Source organism: Phyllostomus hastatus, unplaced genomic scaffold (genome assembly GCF_019186645.2).
Source record: "Phyllostomus hastatus isolate PE091 unplaced genomic scaffold, TTU_PhHast_1.1 phas_scaffold_345, whole genome shotgun sequence".
In the NCBI taxonomy this organism is placed as follows: domain Eukaryota; kingdom Metazoa; phylum Chordata; class Mammalia; order Chiroptera; family Phyllostomidae; genus Phyllostomus; species Phyllostomus hastatus.
The window spans coordinates 25,548,436-25,570,994 of NW_025334024.1; the positions used below are offsets into that span (position 1 = coordinate 25,548,436).

The 22,559-nt window shown below is 56.7% G+C and overlaps 1 protein-coding gene across 2 annotated transcripts; it reads right to left on the reverse strand.

The window, feature by feature from the left end:
* Positions 1 to 13,120: 13,120 nt before the first annotated feature.
* Positions 13,121 to 20,038, reverse strand: IRX6 (iroquois homeobox 6). Of its 2 annotated transcripts, none has more exons than XM_045818377.1 (6): positions 18,531 to 20,038; positions 17,240 to 17,497; positions 16,429 to 16,538; positions 15,936 to 16,243; positions 14,469 to 15,095; positions 13,121 to 13,537 (listed from the first exon to the last, which is right to left on the reverse strand). In XM_045818377.1, exons 1-6 carry the CDS (start codon positions 18,573 to 18,575, stop codon positions 13,533 to 13,535), a joined length of 1,353 nt encoding a protein of 450 aa, XP_045674333.1. In that variant the 5' UTR covers positions 18,576 to 20,038; the 3' UTR covers positions 13,121 to 13,532. The 2 variants fall into 2 exon arrangements, with proteins under 2 accessions (XP_045674333.1, XP_045674332.1); XM_045818376.1 differs by having other exon boundaries at positions 13,121 to 13,540; positions 18,531 to 20,037.
* Between the last annotated feature and the right edge of the window lie 2,521 nt (positions 20,039 to 22,559).

Consider the following 22,559-nt stretch of genomic DNA (forward strand, 5'->3'; position numbering starts at 1 on the left):
CCCGCCCACCCCCGCCGAGCACCAGCCCATCATGCTGTCCGGCTGACCGAGCGTTTCCCTGCTCCCTGACCCACCGTCAGAACTTACGTTTCTTTCTTAGTAGCAACCTGTTTAGCTGCCACCAGTTAGGAAACTCTCTAGGAAAGGTCTTCTTTTAAGACACTTTTCTCAAAATCTGGAGCAGACACAGAGTCTTAGAAACCCTATGAAGTAGCTACCATTACTCCCATTGCACAGATGAGGATGCTGAGACCCAGAGGGGATAAGTAAGTCTCCCAGGACGGCCCACCCAGTAAGATCCGGCACCGACAACTCCCAAGGCCACACGTTTGTGCGCTAGGCCAGGGTCTCTCAGACTTATCCCCTAATGGGAAACCCATGGGGTCCTGCAAAAACACAGAGACTCCCAGGTCTCTGCCCTGTCATGGGGCCTGGGAATCTGGAGTTTTAATAAGTGTCCCACGTGATTCTCTCGATTGCGCAAGTGTACTGTCTCGTGGGAAGACACCAGAGGCCGAGTCTGCCCGGCAGACACAAACCTCTCTTCCTGCCCTCTCTTCTCTCCCCCGCAGCTGAACCCGGGCTGTGCCTTTAACGCGGGAGCTTAGCTCAACACAGCCGGTTCCGGTCCTGGGCCACGGGCGGCTGCTCCGACCCACCGGAAGGCAGGGGTCGGCCAGAAATGCGCTGGAAGCCGGAGCTTCCCTTTTCTCCCCTCTGCTTGTCTTACGAATGCCTTACAAGTTTGCCTGTCAATTATACCTCAATAAAGCTGGACAAAAATCACCTCCTTTCTGACCCATTTACTCTTCTGCTTCCCATAGCAATTCCAGTAATCCCAGGCCCCCTGCACAGGGGAAGAACCAGTGTTTCAGGGATGTGACGACCGTGGCCCATGGTCATCCAGGTCGTAGGGGCAACGTCCGAAGACTCAAGGCCAGTGCTTTCTGACTCCGAGTCCGGTGCTCTTTCCATCATTCCCCGGCAAGTATGAGTGCAGGGGCTGGCTGAGCCAGGGAAACAGAGGGCCCTCTTTATCGAGAGCCTGAAAGGGAACCGGTCAACGCGAGCTCTTTTGGAATCCAGTGGTTAAGTCCCTGCAAGTGACACTGGGGTGGTTGGTCATAAAGTGCTACCGAACTTCCTGCTAATCCTGCATATTAGGCGCAGCCACACTGCTGCTTTGGGCTGCGGACTTGAGAATGGAGAGGAAAACATAATGCTGAGACTTTGATCTCATGGTTTAAAGCTGGCTGTTATAAACAGATAGAATTTCAGCTCAAATCTACTAATGATTTTTTTTCCACTATGCAAATTATGTTGGTTCCTTAGCAACAGAACAAATAAGTGTTTCTCCTCTAAATCTGTGTGTGTTCGTTTAGAGAAGGTACACACACTAAGTTAATTAGAGAGTGGTTGGGGTGATTTGTAAATGTCATATTAACATGCCGCCTGCTTTTGGAGCGCCCGAAGACTTTAAAATAAATGGATGCCTATCCTGTCAGGGTTGATGGATTTTATTTTGTCTCAAGAATCTTTTCCCAACTAATATTTGCAATAAAGATTTAAAAGTGATATGCGATGCTTTGGGTTGTAACTTCTAATTGCAGACAGACTTCATTTTGTAGAAAACCAGATAGAGAAATAAATTTAACCTGAACATAAAGATAAATCAGGGCATTACTAGATTTCCAGTGGATCAGAGGTAGTCCCTATGGCCCTCCCACTGCGCCGGGGAGAGAATACGGACTCAGCCTGGGCAATGACTTCCCCAAGAGCCCAGCTCCTGCACTTGGCTGAGCTTCTGCTCGAACCCAGGACTCCCTAACCTGTCATCCTCTCCTCATTCCGACGCTTGCCCCTGTATTCCTCGAATAACAGCTCTTCACTGTTTGTCAGTAATGATCCGTTTATACTTCTGTCTGTTCTCTATCCACCCTGGACTTGATTCCTGCCGAAAGTCCCCTGTGTCCCTTTGTCCCAACATGAGTGACTGGCCAGCATCGCCTTGGATTCGTGAACTGTTCCCAGCGGGTAGGGAGAGGGGTGTGCTGACCGGAGGAATTCTGTAATTCATTCAGAATAAATTCTGAGGAAGCACATCTGAAAAGAACTTGGAGAAAAGACAACAACAGATCAACTCATTCCTTAAAATCATATCTTGTCTCCTACTTTCATTATTTCCATTCGGCTCTTTGTTAAATTTTGACCTATGTCTGCCGATTTTAAAACCTCCAGCCTTCTGTCGATGATTGACAAGTGTCAGGCGAAGGCTGGCTTTGCGTTTTGCACCACCTGCAGAGCCAGGAAGAGCGGTTAAATGGACAGTGGTATGGACTTTGAACTCAGAGACAAACTCAAACTTTGTGTCGGTTAGGAATGCATTTGGCTGCAAGACGCAGATGCCCCCACCAATGGGGGCTTAAACCACAGACCAGCCATCATTTACGTTGCACTAAGTCTGACGTGTGCAGTTTCAGTGCTGGCTCAGATGACACATGACACATGGCATCAGGGCCACAGTCATGGTCATAGCTGCCGCCACTGTCCTGGGCCTCATGACCACACGTGATAGGTCCAAAGGCAGGAGGCACAGGGAAGGCAGGAGGTGAGAGATCTCCTTATACATCTACATCTCTTTTCTTTTATTGGGAAAGAACAAGCTCTCCCAGAAGCCCCCGGGGCGGTGTTCATTTCCATCTCAGAGGCCACAGCGAGCCACTCCTTGCCACACAGGAGGCTAAGCAAGCCCCCCTGCTGGGTGGCAGGTGAGGACGAGGGGATGGGCCCACTGCTGACTGGCGGCCACATGCTGGCCTGCTAGCAGAAGACCAGCCCTGACACCCTTAGCACTTAGCGTTCTGCGCACGCTAGTGCGCCCCCTCCCCTGTCCTACTGGGAGGAGCCGAGAGTTTCCTTTTGGCTGCGGGTGGGCTGGCCCTCGGTGCTGGGCACCGATGCCCCCGCCGCAAACTGGGCATGGACCACAGTTGGAGTCGGAGGCTCTCTTGCCCCGAATGGGACAACGCTAAGGCACATGTATCACTGGTGTCCAGTGGCTCGCCGTGGGGCCGTGACCCAGCTGCCCACGGAGGTCACTTGTATTCAAGTCTTGTTTTAGAGTTAGCTTCTGGGTTCCCCCCCGCCCCCAGCTTGAGATATTAACTCCATGACCCTCTTTAGCTTTAGTTCTTTTAACTGGGGAAGGGAGATAATAATCCTCATGCAGGTAGGCCACTTGGGAAGGTAACGGACAAAACATATGTGAAAGCACGCTGCACGCCGCAAAGCATTCCAGGGACCCAGGGAAAATGTGGGCTGGAGAACAAGGTGCTTTTTCGCCCCCAGCCCTCTTCTTCGATTCCGTGTCTGTCCTTTGGCCCCTCCTTGCCCAGGACTCAGTCTCGGGGCAGAGACGCCTTCCTTTGACAGGTGCAGGAAGTGTAATAGCTAAAGTGGTGCTTTCTTTCGCTCAGTCTCAGCTAAGAGCCTTGCTTTCACGCTGTTACTGCGCTTGGATTCCAATTAGCTATTATTCTTTGGAGGCGGTGAAATGTTCCACGCGGCTGCATTATAGTTCTCAATATTCCGTACGCTGACAAAGATGAAGTTAATTCTCGGTCACAGGTACTCAACTGGAAACCTCTAGGGACTGCCTCAAAAAACTTGACCCCTGTTTCATTTGGTTCGTGGGGGGGGAAAGGCACCTCGATGTATCGGTTCCAATCACCTTAATGAAGTCAGGCTTTTAAAAATAAGCTAACTTGTCTCTTCCCACACACCCGAACCCCTCATCAAGTAAGGCTTGAAGTTCCTTCTCTGTTGTTTTTTCCCTCGACCTCCAAGCTGGGGGACTACGGGCCTGTCCTTCTGACCCTCCTTCTCACGACCTCCTGCGGTGGTCCCAGGCTGTATGGGGGCTGGCGGGCACCCGCGCCACCTTCTAACACCTGCGGCTTCCTGGTTCATCTCCCAGACAAAACCACTGATCGATCTCATTGTGGCACATGACCTTGACCTTGCAATCTAGTATTCTATGCATGTTTGCACCTATGAAAAGAGTTTTTTTTCACAGCCTTATGGAGGCACCATTGATATACAAACACTGCACATATTGCATGATACAGTGTGATGAGTTTGGACATACACAAGTGCCTGGGAAGGCCTGGTCAAGGGGACAGATCTCTCTGTGACCCCCCAAGATGTCCTGTGGCCCTTTGGTTTAGTTTCGTTTTTTGTTCACTTCTGTTTTGTGGTAAGAACACTTAACGGGAGATCCACCTTCTCACCCCACAACACGGAGCTGTTCGCTGTGGTTCCCGCTGGGGCAGAGCAGACCTCGGGAAGCGTCTCCTCTTTGCACCCATTGAAAGGAAGTTGATATGCGTTTGCCCTGAACTATATGCTTGTGTTTAAAAAAAATTTAATTCCAACTCTTCTGTTGATGTTTAAAAAGATTTTTCTTGAGCAGGAATGAGACGGATAATTGCGCTTTCATGTGTCTAGCCAAAAAAAAAATAAACCGGCATTTGCATAAATACAAAGGTTTCCGAGATCTTGACCAGAAGGGCTGAACTTTGGGTTTTTCCCTCCCTGTGTGCCTCTGGGGTGCTCTCCAACTTCCTGTGACCCTTCTTCCTCCTTTGGCCCTTTCCTCTTCTCCTTGTCTGCCCTTTCTCCTCATTTGTTCCCTTTTCTGCATTTGGATTTTTCGCCACCTCCCTTGAATCAGTCCCTGAGCTTGGTGTCGGGAACAAGGCAGACAAAACTGACCCGTCCCTGAAACCGGGCCAAGGTCACGGTCTCCTCCTGCCATCAGGACTTTCTCCTGCCATCTGTTTCTTTGCTGTCTCCGGTCACTTCTTGCTGTTCCCAGCCCACCTGTGGGCACTCCGTTCTCTCCGTGTAACTCAACCCTCGTTTCCAGGGCCTTCTTGGACAGTCCGTGCTCCATAAACCGCCGGTTCCACGGAAGAGGCCTCTCTCGGCTGAATTTATGGCTTGGCAAAGCCGTTTCATAAAACATGATTAATGATAATTAACATTTTAACTTTGGGCCATTTAATGGCACCTGACAAAGGGGTCGAGGGAAACGCACGGGTGTCACATGTCAAATGTCACGGTTACGGGAGGGGGCTGAGCAGGAGCTGGGAGGGAGAGGAAGAGGGCGTGTGAGGGACTGTGCGAGCACAGACAGGGCCTGGGCTCGGCTCCCTGGGCCCGCTCCCCCTCGCCAGCCATCAGAGGGCTACCGCCCACATTTACCCTCGGATGAGAAGGATCTGTGTTTCAGGGAGAACGCATGTTTGAAAGTCCAATTTTGTAAAAAATGTAGTCCTACCCCACTTCCTTCTGCCTCGTGTGCTCAGTGCACGGCACGCCACTCAGGACAGTTTACTGGATGTCCCGCACTACGGGACTTCCTCTTGGGACGGTGCCAACCTTGTGCGCTCCTCAGCGGGGCCCCCCCACCCCCCCGGCCCCAACCCCCCGGTGAGGACTCCCAGCCGATAGCAGCGGGGTTGGTTCGTCCTCACGTCCTCAGTTCACTTCCTCCCCTCGACCTAGGTTCCGCTCTGCTCCTCTCCCATGGGTCCCCCCCACTTTCCTCCTGGTTTCTTACAGTTTACAGGTCACCACACCACAATGTCCGTCCTGGCTCCAGCCAGCCCTCCGGCACCCCTTTCCTGCAGGTGCCCTCACCCACTGCTCTGCCCCAGCCTCACACATGGGGTCTCCACACCGACCACTGACAATAAAACATCAAGCAGAAAGTGAAACCAGCGCCAACGTGGTTCAGAAACGGGAGGCAGGGTCCTTCTGGGAAGTAATGGGATGAATGGTCAAGGGCGAAACAGGATGGTGGACGCCACCCCGTGAACTGGATCTGCATCCTGGGTGATGGGGGCTTCACGTGGAGATAGTGGGTGTTAATGAACGGAGCACACTCCCAGGTGAGGCAGTGGGTCGGTTCCCACGGAGGAGAAAAGGGTGGTCGTGACACAACGCTTTGATGTGAGGGTGACACTGCTAACTCCACCTTTGGGGAACTCTGTCTTCGGCCCTTGGCTCACAGGGAGGTGACCCAGGAGACACCTGGAACTGTAGTCTACAAACACGATCACAGCAGGGACAAGGATGGCCAGAGGAAGCTGTTCGTCACTTGCCTGGAGAGTCCAACCGTCACAGAGCGAGTTGACACGGTCATACCTGGTGTTCACCAGCTCATGTGTGCCAGCCCCTGGGCTCAACACTTAACATTCATCAGCTGACTTCACCCTCACCGTCCCCCCGGGAGCCGAGTTCCAGTTCTCCCCCATGTTCCTGGGGAAGAAGCCGAGGCTCAGAGAGGCGGAGGCGCTGCCATCTCACCGTCGCCGGGGTGCTGAGGGTGGGAACGGAGTAGGAACCTCGCTCGCTCTTCCTCCTCTATGTACATCAGCACCAGGTGACCACGCTGCCTCCTGCCCCACTGAGCGTGTCCTGGTGGACAGAAAGAAGGGGTAGTGATGCAGTGTTTTCTTTTCAAAAACATTGATATACAGCCCTGGCTGGCGTAGCTCAGTGGATTGAGCGTGGGCTGCGAACCAAAGCATCGCAGGTTCGATTCCCAGTCAGGGCACATGCCTGGGTTGCAGGCCACGACCCCCAGCAACTGCACATTGATGTTTCTCTCTCTCTCTCTCTCTCTCTCTCTCTCCCTCCCTTCCCTCTCTAAAAAGAAAGAAATAAAAAAAATCTTAAAAAAAGAATATATTAAAAAAACATTGATATACAAATGTAAAAGTGAGCCTATTGAAAGACAAGATCAAGGGGACATAGTAGAAGTTTGGGTACGGCCTGAACCGCCGAGGGGAAGGGAAAATCGATGGAGGCTGGTAAGCTCCGAAACGCACGCAGCAGGTTCGGGAAACGGGGAATGTCGGAGGAGCCGCGGGGAATAACAAGGAGTTTTCCCATGTAGGAAAGACATGCCCACGGTTAGGCCCGGGATCAGCCCCCCGGTGGGCGGCTTCCTGACCTTGCCTCCGTGTCAATGTCAACAGCCCTTGTCACCAGTCTCTGGGCCTCCCATGTGGTGCTTAGAGATTCTCTTTATGCACTTAAAAGGCATCATTAGTACCGAGGGGCTATTAACACCGTCTTACTGCTCAGAATGCTCTTCTGAGGCAAATGCAGAGGAAGCGTGGCGAGGGTTGAGTCATTAGCTGCGACCACAGGAGGACTGACCGTGGGCAATGGTGCCATTAATCTTGATAAGGGGAAGTGTGGGCAATTCATAAAATCCGCTTGCTGAGGTTTCTCCCTAAGTGGACCCTGAGTGGATGACCCCAGGCCTTTGCTCTAGGTAAGGGGGACACATATGCGCTGGGACACGGACTGGGCACCCTGGGAGAGGCAGGCCGGGCTGCTGTGAGGGGCACACGACCAGTGATTCCAGGTCTCTCTGGGCGAGGGGGGCAGGCCTACGGCAGGGGCAGCTGGGGGGACAGTAGGAGAAGTTGCAGCCGGCATTTTATAGAATGCCAGGCACAGTTCTAATGCTTAACGTAGCAACTGTGTAATCCTCATGGCCGTCCTGTGAGGCGGGTACTATTATTCTTTCCATTTTAGAAATAAGGAAGCCGAGTCCCAGACAGGTCATGCCACTTGCCTGAGGTCACACAGCCCGTAGGTGGCAGAGCGGGGATTCCAACCTGGGCAGTCTGGCTGCGCTCTCACTGTTTCGCTGCATGGCATGCTCTCAGAGGGGCGGACTCGGCCTCCTACCTCCGCCTGGAGGATGGCCTGGGCTTTGGGGTCACACAGACCTGCATGACAGCCCCGACTCTGCCACTTCCTGGCGGTGGGGCCTTGAACCAAAGGCTTCACTTACTTAAGACCCAGTTTCCTCGTTTATAGAGGGGAGCGTTGGGATGAGGTGAGGTGACAGGAAGTGTCAGCACTCAATGGCACTCGAGTGTACATCTCTGCCCTCTTCTTCTGCACCAGAGCCACAACACATTGTCGGGCCAGGACACCGACAGGGGGACGTGATGGACAACCAGACGCCTGCCCTGACCAGCACTTTCTGTGGCTAAAGGCTGACCCACACCATTGGCCAGAGAGGCAGCACCCTCTTCCTGCTCACCTGCTTCCTAAGTGGCCTTGTCTGTCTTGGGTTCTGCATTAGCGTCTGTTATGGAATGAATGTTTGAGACTCTGCAGAATTCACATGCTGAGGCCCTGACCCCACTGGAACTGTGTTTGGAGGTAAGGCCTGGTGGAGGAGCTAAAGGTTAAGTGAGGTCATCAGGCTAGGCCCCTGATCCAATAGGGCTGGTGCCCTTATAAGAAGAGACACCAGTCTCTCTCTCTCTCTCTCTCTCTCTTTCCACCACGAGAGGACGCCATGAGAAGGCTGCCACCTGCAAGCCAGGAAGAGGGCCCTCACCAGGAACCAAATCAGCCTGTGCCTAGATGGTGGCCCTCCAGTCTCCAGAACTCTGAGAAAATAAAAATCTGCTGTGTGAGCCCCAGTCTGTGGTATTTCGCCATGGCAGCCCAAACTGACTAGGACTTTTACTCGCCGAAGACTCAAGTGTGTACCAGCCTCGATGTGAGCTGGTCCTGACATTACGTGAGGCCAAGTCACAGCGTGACCCGCACTGTTCGTCCTGCCGCTTGCTCTCAGAGTCGCCGAGAAGGAGCCCCTGCTTGGCGCTAGCGTGTCTCTAGCTCCCTGCAGCTCTTGGCAAAAGCCAGGGGGCAGGTTTGCCAAGGACTAACATTCAAGCAACGCCGATCTGAATCTTCGTCCTCCCGGCAGCCAAGTGAGAGAAATGTGGAAACTATGAAAGACCCACACGGTTTAACAAGATCCCAACCAACGAGGAAAGAGCTGAGTCCCGGAGACACTCGGTGGCTCTCCCAGGGACCCAGATCGCTGCTTCTCCCGCTCTCCAACTCCAAGTTTAGTGAGGGAAGTCACGCCGGTAGTGGGGTCCTCTGCCAGACAACTGGGAGACAGACATTAGACTCCTCCTCTCTGATTCTGATCTCAGAGTAAGGGCCCAGCGAGTCCCACTGAGGAGGAGAGAGGGCGAGGAGGCCGGGGGGGCAGGGTGGTAGGAGAAAGAATGAGTCATGGAAAAGAGGAAGACTTGTGGGTTCAGGAGACACATTTCAGGAGTTACATGGATAAAGAATTTAATTCAAAAAAGAAAGAACTTTCTTTTTTTGAAGTTTTTTAAAAATTTTTATTTTTGGAGAGGGGAGGAAGGGAAAAAGAGAGGGAAAGAAACATCAATGTGTGGTTGCCTCTCACACACCCCCTACTGGGGACCTGGCCCACAACCCAGGCTTGTGCCCTAACTAGGATTCGAACCGGGGACCCTTTAATTCACAGGCCAGCACTCAACTCATTGAGCCACACCAGCCAGGGCTAAAAAAAAAAAAAGAAAGAACTTTCTAACGCTGCTGAGGCTGCAACTGGCTGTGCCCGGAGACAGATGGAGGCCCACCTTCTTCATCCATGTATTGATTTGTTAGAGATAGTCTTTCCTTCCCAGTGTTGGCTTTGCCCACATGTGGGGAGATTCTCAACTTCATGGTAGTGTTGGGGCACAGAATTCTCTCACACACTGCGGCACACGGGAGCCTAAGATGCTTCCGACCCTGGAAGCCCAGTTTGTCTTCAGACAGCTGGGAGAGGCAAGTTGGTCTCCTAGGTTACCTCCTCCCCCTCCCAAAACAACCAGCCTTTGAGCTCCAGGATGGCAGAGGAGGGGGAGCTGAACCAGATGAGGAGATTGAATGTGAATCCAGATTAAATCCCGGAGGGAACGTTTGCACCTGTTACTGGGATGTGATTTACTCTGGCCCGACAGCAGGTGCCCTAAACCCGCAGGCGGGGCCAGGGGTCCAGCCACTTGGGGTTCAGACATTGCCGCTCAGGTGAGAGGCCCATCAGACCACCTAGGGTGCCTGTTAGTTACAAAGGTAGATCTTCTAGCCTAGTTCCCAGTGGGGTTCTTCAGTTTGGGGCTGATTTTGACGGCGGTGATCTGGGGGCTACATTTTGCCAGACACTGATCACAGGTGTCTCTGATAGCCGTGCTCCAGGGAGACATGGGCAGTGGGAAAGGTGGGGGGGTGTTCTTGGCCAGAATAGGGGCGCCAGAGGTTTTTGTCCATTGGGTATTCCTGAGAAGGAAGGAGGGCAAACTGGAGTTAAGATAATAGACTCATGGACATTTAGAGTCTCAGCAACAGGCCCTTATTCGTAATGAAATAAAAGAACCTTAAAAGAAGAGAATGTGTTCGCCGTAGAGGCCAGTGGTCCAGAATCAATGATACTCAGAGTGTGACTCGGGTGCCTGCTAGCCGGGTAACTGACACCATGTTACTAAACCTGTTGGTTAAATGGGCATCCTCGTAAGTGTAAGATAATGCTTCTCAGGACCGTCACTACCTACGGATGAGCCAGGGCAATGAAAGGACGTGGCACGGAGCCTGGCATACGGTAAGGGCTCCACAAGCACTTATTGTCAGTAGCTGGGTCCTCGGATCCTAGAGCCACATGTGACCATGAGATGGTCATCCAGGGAGAACGACGCCCATGTAGTGACCCTGGGGCGGGGGGGAGCCAGTAAAGATACCGGTGTGCTATGGCTTCTGGCTCAGCTTCTCACAACCGGGCCCCCTGGTGGCTGCCCCCCAGCCTGATGGAAGCGGCCCTTGGACCATCAAGGGCGTGTGCAGGTCCAGCTCCTACAGACGCCGAACCTGAGAGTGTTACCTTTCCACACCTACTGACACGCGCTTCACAGAGCTCACGGGCCAGCTGCCTGTGGGCACCGGGGGGCTCCGCCGAGGAGAGCAGGGCTGTGTCCTCCCTCCCCTGGCTCTGGTGTTTAATCAAAACAGTATTCAAAATATGATTCTGGGAGATTATATCGGGAGATTTGCAGGAGGCGCTCGGTGGGGGCAGAGATGGTGGGGACAGATTGCTGGGGGTGGGGGTGGGGGCCTGAGGCTGGGATAACCGCAGACTGAGGCCCTTCCCAGGCCCCGCACTGGTACCCTGGGGAGGTGGGGGGGAGACGGAGACCATCCCTGCATTTGACAGCAGGGGAAACTGAGGGAGGGCCAGGGGCTTGTCTGTGCCATATAATAAATAATGGAGTTGAGATGCCAAAGCCATTTTCTGGGATTCCTGGCTACTCTTTCTGGTCCTTCTCACAGCCCACTGTCTCCAGCCAGTCCCGCCCGGATCCCGGAGACAACCCTGGCTGCAGACTCCTGCTGTGGGTCGGGAGAGGCAGGCAGAGGCTAGGCCTCCCAGACAGGAGGTGGAGAGACGGCCTCCTGAGGTCACGCAGGATGGCTGGGCCGGGCTTTCTCCCCCAAGGCTCCCTGTTCCTATAAAAGGCTGGATGGCGGGAGGCAGTGTGTGGGTCCAGTCCCCCCCACCCCCCAGCCTCTGTCCTTTGCTCTCTGGTCAGGCACTTGGCCTCTGGCTTGGGTGGGCCCCTTCCCTTTCACTCTCCCATCTCCGGGTGCTGACTCAGTGTGATGCTGAGGCCTCTCTCCCCCGCCGCCACCGAATGGCTCACTGGAGCCTCGCTCTCAGCCCCAGGCCGCAGGAACAAGCCTCTGCCCACTCTGCAGCCTCCAGAGGGGTCCACCTGGTCCCCCCAGGAGGGGGCGTGGTCCGGGGCGCCTTGAAAGAAACCGCCAGTTAATGCTCTTTATTACAAGCGTTAATCCTGCAAAGCCGACTGGAAATAATGTTTATCTTTTCTCAGTTTAATTTCCCGGACCCTAAGCCACGGGTCAGTGAGGGCGACAGGAGGGTCCCCGGGGAGGTTGGGGTAGGCGCAGCTGTTGCCCAGAGGCAGAACGAGAGCAGGGAGGGGACTCCCCGGAGGAAGTGAGGGAGAGGAGAAGGAACCTAAAAGGACCCTGCGTGTAAACTGGGGCTCCGTCCCAGCACGGATTCTGTGTGAGCCTGAGCCAGTCCCTTGTCACCGCCCCCCCCCCCCAACTTGGCCTCAGTTTCCTCATCGGAGGGAAGGTTTCGTATTTTCGTCATTCGTGATCTCTAAAGCCTCTTCGGACTCCGATCCTTCTAGAGGAAAGAAGACAGGGCGGCTAGGGAGGTGGCCTGCTGCCTGTTCTTGCCATTTAACACCCTCACCGGCCCCCTTCCGCCTCCAAGGGCCTTTAAATCTCGCTCCCTCCCTCCCTTCTGCCCCGGGACACGGACCTTTCCCGCCCCAGACTTCAGTGACTGGACGCCTGGCACCTGGAAGGCCATCCCCCCCACTCCCCCCAACCTGGGCGGTCCGGTTGGAGCCCAGGAGTGGAGACCGAGCTTCTCAAGGATCCGGCGCGCGGGCGCACGCCCAGCTGCCCTTCCCGCTCCCATCCGCCCCCCCCACTAGGCCCCTCTGGCCCTGTGAGCCGCGGCGAGCTCGCGCGCCGGCTGCAGCCAAAGCCACTGCGCCAGGGACGCGGACCCCGGCCTCGCGCGGGCGTCTTTCAACCCGTCCCCACCCCCCGCCCGACTCCGGACCCCGCCCGCCGCGGGGACGAGCCCCCTTCCCCGTCCGCTCGCTCCCATTGGTCGGCCTGCACCGGAAGTGTTTGCGGACTCCGTGGAAACGGGGAGAGCGCCCCGTCTGGCCTCCCCGCGACCTGGCCCGCTGCCGCGCTCCGGCGTTCGGTCCCACTCGAGGAGCGCGGGGGGGGTCCCAGCGGCCAGTGCCAAGGGACCGCCGAGAAGACCCCCATCGCCCCTCCCCCGGACGAACTTAAAACCCAAAGGCGAACCGGAAAACACTTGCAGCTTCCAGACAAGGGTCCTGACAACCCCCACCACCCCCGCCCTCGCAGAGGCGCCCCCACCCCCGACCTCCCGCGCCGGCGAACCTGCCCCTAGACGGGCGGACTCAGCGAGCGCGGGCTGCGCCGCGGGGTTCCGTGGGCTGAGCAGCGGGCCACCGGGCCTTGGGAGAGCGCTTGTCCGTTTCCGTCCCCGCGATTAAGGGACTGAGGTCCGCAGCCCACCCCGCCCTGCCCCTCTGCACCGTTCCCGACCTCTCCAGGCACCCGGGTCACAGAGAGGCCACACGGCTTAGGTTCGGCTGGGTCATTGTTAAGGACACCAGGAGTGGGGAAGGGGAGCAGACAGGTGGTCCTCAGGGGCCGGGGCCGCTGGGAGGTTACAACGTGGGGGAGCGCGAGCGAACAGGAGAGGGAGCAGCTTCGGACCCTGAACCCGGAGGAGGGAGGCGGGCCCGCCCAGCCTTCCCCCAGGCGCCCCGCCACTTCCTCTGGGACCCGACCCCGGGGCAGCCTGCCACCCGCGTCAGTTCTGCGTGCAAGGAGGGCCTGTAGGAGGGTGTCTGTGTGTCCGTTGCTTAAGCGAAGCGAGAGCGCCCCCCCAGTTCTCGGTGAGGTCTCCCAGCTTCTTAGCGTGAAGGTGAGTGCGAAAAGTTGGGCTCATTTCCAAGCTTCTTCCGCCAATCGCAAATCGCACCGTTGCGCTAACCTGCTGAGAGAGGAAAGGTTGATTAAAACCCGAAAGCCGCTGGGTGGCGGTTCCTAGGAAATCGGGGGGTCAGTGGCGTCTCGTCCGAAGGGAATCAAAGGTCCAGAAGCAATTTGCTTGCCCGAGGTAACATTTGGACCCCCGCTATGTGCACATTCAAATAACAGTGTAACCCAGTTTTCCAAGCCAGCAGCTAATCCTGAGAGAAATTACTACAAAGAGCAGAATCTGACAGTCATTGCTGGAGGCTGCCAACTGCTTGGGGGGGGACGTCCCTTTGCAGGGTGAAGTTTCCTTCCTCCAGGCAGGGCCAGAGAACCAGCCGGGGGAGGAGACGCCGACTGGCAGTCACACCCTGCTTAGGAGTGGGGTCTCGGGGGTGCGAGCTCCCCAGAGGCAGCCCCAGCCCCAGACTACCCTCCCCAGGGCGTTAGCCGGCTGCAGAGAGGACGGCCAGCTCTCTGGGTGCTGGCTGTAAACCTGTAGTAAGTGTCTGGCCCCGCCCTTCACACTTCTCAGGAAGAGCTAGCAAACTCTTGATACAAGCGCAGCCGGGGCCAGCTGCCCCCCGCTGAACGGCGGGCAGGAGACAAGGGCACCTGGGCCAGAGGGTGCCCACCTGGTGCATTTGGTAGAACGTGGGGCAGGAGTGCAGAGATGGAGGTTGCCCCTCTCTTCAGTGATTTTCTAAGTGGTCCTAGGTAAATTACAGTCTCACCTTGAGCTTATCACGACTATTTTGGCTTTAAAATGAGAGGGAACTAGCTAGAAGTATTGTCTCTAAGCTCCCATTTCAAAGAGTACTGTGGGACCACCTAGTGCCAGGGCGAACCTGGGCATGCCCAAGACTCAGAGGAGGTGTTCAATGGCTGGATAGCACGTGGGCAGGTGTTTTTTGGACCCATTGCCAGCGCCGTTGGGGGCTCACTACCTTCTGCTCCAGACGGGTACTGGCACTGCAGGGCCGGATCCCTCCGCCGCGGGCACTGCGCACAGTTCGGGGGCGGCCCCTGCAGCGCAAAAGCGGGCTTTCCAAAGGCCTTGGCTACGCGAGAAGACTCGTCCCATGCGGAGTCTCTGGGGACCGTTCGCCGCCCGCCCAAGCCTGGAGGCTGTCCGGGAATCAGGTGGCACTCGGGATTCGGTGGCTTGGGCGGGGTTGGAGGCGCACCTTCGGCAGTGCCGGCTGCCGCCGTGTGTGCCAGAGACCAGATGCGCGGCTTCTGGCTGCACGGGTAGTGCATGGTCAACGTGGGCCCCCCTGGCTCCGCCCGAAGGAAGTGAGCCTCTCCGGATCCGGGGGGCTCGGTGTACGAGAAGCGGGGCGCCGCCAGGCCGCAGTCCCGGCGCTCCGGCCGACCCACTCGGCGGGCCGCACATTGCGCAGGCGGCGACTGCACGTCCTTGTGGAACTCCGCCAGCCTGTCCGTAGCTATGACTACTGCCTCCTCTTCTTCGGCCTCCTCCTCCTCGTCCTCCTCCTCTTCCTCCTCCTCTTCCTCCAGATCTTCCAGGTCACTCAGCCGGAGTCCCTGAGCTTCCTGGCTAGCAGCAACTTCTGCAGGAGACCAGGAGAGAGTGAGAAAAGCCCCAGGCCCCAAGGGAAATCCACGGGAGTGCCCGTCCCTGAGAAGAAGCTTTTAGCAAGATGCGCCCTGCAGTCACAGCATTCTCGGAGCCCTTCACCAGGCGACCGCACCGTCCCCTACCCTTGCCGCTGGGCCGGTGGCCTGCCCCTGGGGAGGTTTCCACCCCAACCCCCCCTTGACCCCACCCCTTGGGAGTCTCCTCCTCCCTCTGCGCCTCCAGACCCAGGACACCCACACTTCCAGCTGCTGACCTAAGACCCGGATGTCGGTTTTTCAACCTTATTAAAGCAAGGGGATCATTTGTTTAAAAAATAATAATACAATAAAAATAAATACATAAATTTGAAACAAAGAAAGAAAAACATGCAAGGGGGAAATTTCTACCCAATTTCCACCCCCACAGGTGGCGGGTGTGTGTGATTTAAGTCAGCCAGTGTGTACGGGGTGCTAATGGTGTGGCAGACATGATTTAGGCACTGATTTAGGGAAAGGCACCTTCTAGAAGGAGCGGACATTCTGGGAGGGGTCACGGTGATCCCGTGTGGCACAGGAAATAAAAGGGGCTGGCAATAGGGAAGAACTGGAAATCGATATTGGTGTAGGTGCCCAGAGAAGGCTTGTTTGGGGGGTGGGGGGGGGCCTTGAAAGTCCAGAAGAAGCTGCTTCTGCAGGGCATTCGGGGCAGAGGGCACAGGGCAGGCCCAGGCCCTGAGGTGTGCAGGGGGTGAGCCTGCAAGGGGCCACCAAGGAGTGCCCTCCGTCTGTCACAGCCGCTCCACAGGAAGGTGGGTGGCGAACGGTTTGGGTACCTTTGGTGTCCCCGTTTAGGCAGCCCCGTGATTCCTCTGCTCTGCTCCCTGCCTTCCTCTCCTCCCCGCCTTTGTTCTTGGGCGCCCAGGTCATCTTGTTCTCCTTCTTGAGGCGCCGGCGGGCGTTGGCGAACCAGGTGGACACCTGGGTGAGGGTCATCTTGGTGATGATGGCTAGCATGATCTTCTCGCCCTTGGTGGGGTAGGGGTTCTTGCGGTGCTCGTTGAGCCAGGCCTTGAGCGTGCTCGTGGTTTCCCGGGTGGCGTTCTTCCGGCGCCCGGCGCCACTCAACTCCACGGCGCCATACCTGCAAGGGGGAACCCAGCTCACAGTTCTGGGGCCGGCAGCCTGGGCGCGCAGCCCGGAAGTGAGGCTCTGCCCCCTCCCTCCCCACTCATCCCTCTCCTCCACACTCTGCCCGGATCAGCCCTACCTGGCCATGGGAGAAGAAAGGACTCCCTACGCCAGCCCCCAGTGGGCCCCAGGCCTTACCGGTCATACTGGTATTGCCCCAGAGTCGGCTCGTAGGGGCAATAGGCTCCTGGTTGTGACAGGCCGGGTGTAAAGTTCCCTGTGGTCTCCTTAAATTCATACTGTGCGTTCTGGAGGGGGAGGGAGAAAGAATTCTGGACTAGCTACAGTTGCGGGGGAGAAGAGGTGGGGCAGTTGCTAGGGGTGTGAACTCAGAGTCAAGTCCTGGTTTAAATCCCAACACCACTAGTTGCGTTGGCAGTGTGATCCCAGGAACAGTTAACCACCCTGTGCCTCAGTTTCCCCTTGGTAAAATGGGGATAACAATCGTCCCTAGAGGTCATTGAAGAAGAGTGCTGGGCAGAATTCCTGGTGCAGAATCGGCAGTAGTAAATATTAGCTGTTGTTATTACTGCTAGGACTGCTGCGTCCCTCCCTCTCCCGCCGTCCCCACCAGCTGGGGACATCCCCTGCCTCGGGCTTCTTGCGGAGCTGTCCCTGTGTGGCTGTGATTTTGGGTAAGGAACGGACCTCTGAGCCTTCGCTTCCTCATCTGCAAATTGATTAAACTGATGACTTGCCTCCCTCACAGGATTAACAGAAGTGCAAATGTTTCCCAAACAGTCTGGACTTCTGCAAACTGCACAATGGTGTAAAAACGTATTGTCCCCCTTGTACACGATCCCAACCGCTTCCTGTCCGCGCCGGGGCGCGTCCTGCCTAGATGCTCACTGGAGCAGCTACACTGGCTTCCCCTCTGCAGGGGCCGCCCCTGCCCCCAGGCCCAGCGGGTTCGGGGCGCACAGACCCAGGCCCCACCCCGTGTACTCACCAGCGCCCCGTAAAGCGCGGGCGGCTCCGGGCTGTAGGGCAGGTATCCCGGATAGCTCTGGGCAGCTGCAGCGGCCGCGTAAGGGGCTCCGTAGATGCCCAAGGCCGCGCCCAGCTCGGGGCGCGCGCTGCCCAGTAGCCGGCTATCGTAGGGTGCTAAGCAGAGAGCCGCCGCCGGGGTGGAGCCTGAGGCCACGTCTGCGACGGAGCGCGGGGAGGATTCGCAGCAAGTGGCGCTGGAACTTGCAGACACCAGGAACTACGGGGGCGACAGAGGGGGCGCGGGAGGTCAGAGACCGGCGCCTCGGGCTGGCGGGAGCCAGCGGCGGAACTGCCCGAGTCTCTCCATTCACACTTAATCTCAATGCCACCGTGTGTTGAGCATTCTGCCGAGCCCTGGATCGGGAGTTACCCAAAGACGCAATTCATCCAAATTGCCCTTATAGGTAGATACTCCTAACCTTTGCTAAGGCCTCAGAGTCCCAGGGCGGCGGAGCATGGGGACCATCCCGGAAACCGAACTACAGAAGACAGACTAGGCCGGTGCCCCCACACACCCCCGCCCCTTCCCTTCCATCTAGGGCTCCCACAAAGGCAGAGCTGGGAGCTGGCCTTAGAGACCTCCATCGCCTCTCCCACCCACTCCCATTTTCCAGAAAGGGCATGAGGACCGGAGAAAACCGCAGACTTGTCCAAGATCCCAGAGCAGGGCAGAGGTCGGGCTGGGACGACACCCCAGGAAAATACATCCCGCACTCTGGGGAGAGACTGGAGAACGGTGGTGGGCGCCCCCAGAACTTTCCCAGGAAACGCTTGCCACACAGCACGAGACCCACACTGGTCTGGAAAATGGGAGGAACCGGACGCACGGAGCTTGGATGGACCAAGGAAGGGGGGAGGTGATGAGCAGAGAGGTCGACAAGCAACAGGACCGGCCAACTGTGAGATGGGCAAGGGTCTGTCCTGGAAGTCCTTTTTCCGGAGACTCTCCTGGCCATCTGGGATACCTGTACCGTAAGGAGGCCTGTCTGGAAGATCTCCGGGATCCCACCCACGTCGCTGAGCATGTGGTCAGAGTGTCCAAGTTTCCCGTCACTCGAGCAGACCTTTCTTAGCTAGGGACTGGGGATGTCAGAGAGGACTGTGGTGCATTACACTGGTCCCTGGAACGTCCCCCTCTAGTTTCCCAGGAGACTTGTGCAAGAGAAGAGCCAAAGGAGCTCAGGCAGGGGCGTTCCCTGGGCACCCCCTCCGCCCAGTCCGACCACATCTCCCACGGCGGTGCCTCTTACCTGGGAAGCGCTGCCATACGGGTGTCCAAAGTGCGGGAAGGACATGGTGGCTGTCCTCGGCCCGCCTCCCTCTTTTGCTTGTTCCCACCTCAGCCCCGCGGTTCTGCGTCTCCAGCCGTGCGCAGCCTCGGCTCCTTACACGGCTGCCCGTGCCCAGCGCCGGCTCCTCCGCCCGCTTGGCGCTACTAGATGCAGAGCCAAGGGCAGCCCGACTGCCAAGTCCTGCGCTCTAGAAGGCGCCCCACCGGCCCCAGTGGTCCGGAGGACAGAAGGGCCCATGGATGGGAAGGGAGAGGATGCGGGTTCCCAAAGGCTCGCTGAGGCGAGGCAAGGTGAGGCGCGGCGTGGGGCTGTGCTGCTCTCGAGGTGTCCCAGTCCAAGGTGGCCAGAGGCTCAATGTGACGTCACGGTAATCCCGGGCCCCCAGGCAGGCCCCCAGGCCCTGCGGCCCCGGGCCACCAAATGCGCCAAGGGCAGCCAGTCCGTGCGCGCGCGCGCGCACTCTCACCCACACGCACACTTGTTCCGAGAGGTTTGTGCAGCTGGTGAGGAATGTCAAAGACCCTGACCCTCTCTGCTTGGCGCTGGATCCTACTCCTTTTCTCTTTACACTCGCGCGCGCGCGCGCACATACAATCTCTCCAAATTACCCGGGAGAAGTAGGAGAAACGCCTCCCTCTGCGTCGCGCAGGCCCGGGGCGCAGCGCGCTTACCTCCTCCCTGCGGCCCGGAGGAGAAAAGAAGCAACGGAGGCGGCGAAGAAGGGGAGAATACAAAAGAAGGCACACGAGAAAAAAAGAGGAGAAAAGTGGGGGAGAAACGCAAGAGGGAGAAGGAGGAGGGGAGACGAGAGAAATGAAGAGTCTAAGTGAACACAGGCACGCTGGGGAGGGGAAGGAACTAGGGTGGGAGCAGGCTGGGCGGAAGTTTGCACGCCGGCAGGTGGAGGAGAGCAGGGGCTCCGAGGGAAAACTCTCCAGCCCGTCGCCCCCGCCCCTCCGCCGCAGGAAAGTTTGTACGCGCCACAGCCCTGTGCTCCTGGGGGCAGCGCTGGGCGGCGTCGGCGAATCCCACTGGCCCTCTCGTCTTGTCCTCGGGGATCTGGCTCCGCTTTCCAGTCTCCCCAAGTCTAGCTGCATTCAGGCCCTCCAAGCCCTGGCCTTTGCTAGGGCCTTGACCCCGGGGCTTCGCGGCAGCCCTGTGGCCTTCGACTAGGCCAAAGAGCTCCCCCTCGAGGCCAAGGTTCAGGTCCCTTCGGAGTCTAACTGGAAACGCGCCCAGTCTGACTCCTGGCATCTGAAAACCCTGCTGCACTAAGACCCCTGGGCATCTCCTTGGAAGGTGAGGCTCCGCTGCTTCCTGCGCACCGCCCGCTGTGCCCAGGGGAAACGGGGAGCCGCAGGAAGGCGCCGGGGCCGGGCTGCAGCCGCTGCGCTCCGCTGGGGGTGGCGCTGGCGAGCCGCGGTTCAGCGGCCCATTCTCTGCGTGGCGCCCGGACGCCTGGCTAGGCCTAGCGGCCTGACCACCCTGCTCCATCCCAGGAGTCCTCAAGGGGACACTGATGGGCGGAGGAGCTCGCTGGGGCAGGGGAAGTGCCTGCGTCCTCAGTGCCTGACCCCCCCGGAGAAGCGGCTGCAGTTTGCAAGCACCTAGGCGCCGCACACCCGAAGGGCCTGGAGCAGTCTCCCCTTGAGGGCCTCCAATCCTCGTCGACCGGGGACACAAAGGAACGGCCGGTCTGGAGCTCTTGGGCGGATGCTGCCGGAATGCCAGTGGAACTCTGGCTTTCGGATTTGCAGGCGGGCGACCTCAGAAAGCCTCGCCTTTCACTCACGATGGCACCGCGCTTTACAGTTTACAAAACGCTCTCTCCCTCCCAGGCCCTCACCGCACCTCCCCGGAGGAATGCGGCGGCGGCGGCCGCGGGAGGTGCGGGCGAGGGACCGGGGTGGGGGTGGGGCGCGGCGAGGATTAGTCCAAGGGCCCAGTTTTAGTTCCCAGTTGAAACGCGAGCACGTGTGGCCCGGAGGGTAGGGACACCCTGGGTCTCTGCCCTGGGTACTTGCGGGATGAGGAGGGAGCCCACTTACCAGGCAAGGTCTGGGGCGCTGTTTGCCTCTGGCACCTTGCGGAAGGGATTGGTAGGCCAGGAAGCCAGCGACCTCTTTAGAACAACATCTCCAGCTTGCTTTTTTTCCCTTTCTCTTTTTAGATTCCGCAGGACGCGGGAGGCACCACAAGAAGCCGCAAACCACAGGCTCCGCCTGACATGAACAGGAGGATAAGCTCCATTCTAAATACTAACAAACCCAAGGAGGGTCCTTATTCTGGAGAAACCTTGCATTCAAACCGGGACACTCCTAGTTAGAAAAAGAATTATGGTTATCGCCTGATTGATTTAGCGATAAAAACTCACCGTAATAGCTAGAATCCCTGATTTTTCAAAAGGCACTTTGGACCCATCCACATATTTGCAGCTTGGATACATCTAAGCTCTTTTTTTTTTTTTTAAAGTGAGCATTGGAGAGAATTCATTAAATTAGTCCCTTGGGGGAGATTACGGCTAATTAATTAATTGCAAACATTTCCAGAGGGAAGGTATGTCAATTGTAAAGTAATAAAATTAGATAGTTGAAACCCTTACTCAGCAACTTCGATTGCCCATTCGTTCCTAAGCAGACTTTTTTTTTTTTTATGGCAGAAAAATGGGAATGCGGTAGAAGAAAAAAGCATTAGGCCTGTCCCTTGGCGGTCGGGTTGCAGAGGAGGAACGGCCACGTGGGGCGTATTGATTTCCGGCTGATTCATAAGACCTCTGCGGTACCCGCGCGCGCAAACGGCCTGCCGGCCCCGCCTCTCCGCTCTGCTCTCTAGGATCAGAGAAGAGCAACACGGTTTTTCAAGAGAGAAAGGAAACAGGGGGAAGAACAGTGGTGAGGAGAACAGGTTTCACGTTCAGGCCCCTTTTCCCATTGTCTTCCCAGCTGCCTCTGGTGCCAGAATGTCTCTCCCGGAGGGAGCCTCCCTTTCCCAGGCCTGGGAGACCCAGGCTGAGTGTTTGTTTCCCAGGCAGAGGGTGCGCCCACAGCCAACCCAACCTGGGCTGCCACTCGGTCTTCACCGCCTCGAGCGTGCGGTAGGGTTCCCCGAAACTGGTTCTTAGGAAGCGTGCCTCTTCTTCCCTTCACAGTGGGACACCATTGGGGACCCACAACAAAACAAAGGCAGTGGTTAAACCGACACCAATCTCTATCTGGCATTAACCTCCGGTGGAAAGAAGTCTGTTTCTTGGGAAGCCTGGATCAAGGACTCTCAGCCGTGGCACGTGCTCCCGACCTCCTGGCTGTCGACAGGCGCCCGCGTCAGCAGGGGAGCGCCCTGAGCTCCACCATGCTGGCTTGGGATGGCTCTGTTCAGCGGCCATGATTCATCTGGTCGTGGGGAAAACGCCCCATTGTATATGTGCAGACAGAGAATTTCACGGAAGCAAGGAAAGTAACCTATCACATACAGACCCTCCCAGTTATATGTAAGGAAGTCAACCGGGCGAATGTATTTTGAACAACAGTACAGATTCTTTTGTTGTATTATGCAGCATGCCCTGGCATTTCCTCTAGCTGCTCATTAAAACAAATAGGAAACCAAGTAAACAGTCAAAGGCCTGTTTGGAGCAGGGAGGGTCTTCATAACCTACCTTGTTTATTTCCATGTTGTTTTGCTTCAAAGGCATTGGAGATCTCCGCAGGCAGCGTAAAGGATGTGTCTTTGACAATAAACTTGAGTGCAAGTGTCTCTCCCTTTCTCACACACACGCAAAGGAAAACAAATCATAATGGGCTATTTTGGGTTAAATGCCCATCCTTTCCTAACAATTCAAAAAGACAGCAGATTTTTACCAGGAGAAGGACAGGGGATAACCCAGAAATGCCCCAAAGCAACTTCAAATGCCTTACAGATGGAATAGGAGTGTATGGGCACAATAAGGTAGAGGAAAATGTACCAAATTATATTGTTCAAGTGCAGATTTTT

Bases quoted from the DNA above. Each gene is read 5' to 3' on its own strand.
- IRX6 (XM_045818376.1), bottom strand. From the start codon at position 18,575: ATGTCCTTCCCGCACTTTGGACACCCGTATGGCAGCGCTTCCCAG. The intron at 16,539-17,239 runs GTGAGTACACGG...CTCCCCCTCCAG, and splicing joins CCGCGCTTTACGGGGCGCTG to AACGCACAGTATGAATTTAA. The intron at 15,096-15,935 runs GTACCCAAACCG...GGTCTCCTGCAG, and splicing joins CCTAAACGGGGACACCAAAG to AAGTTGCTGCTAGCCAGGAA.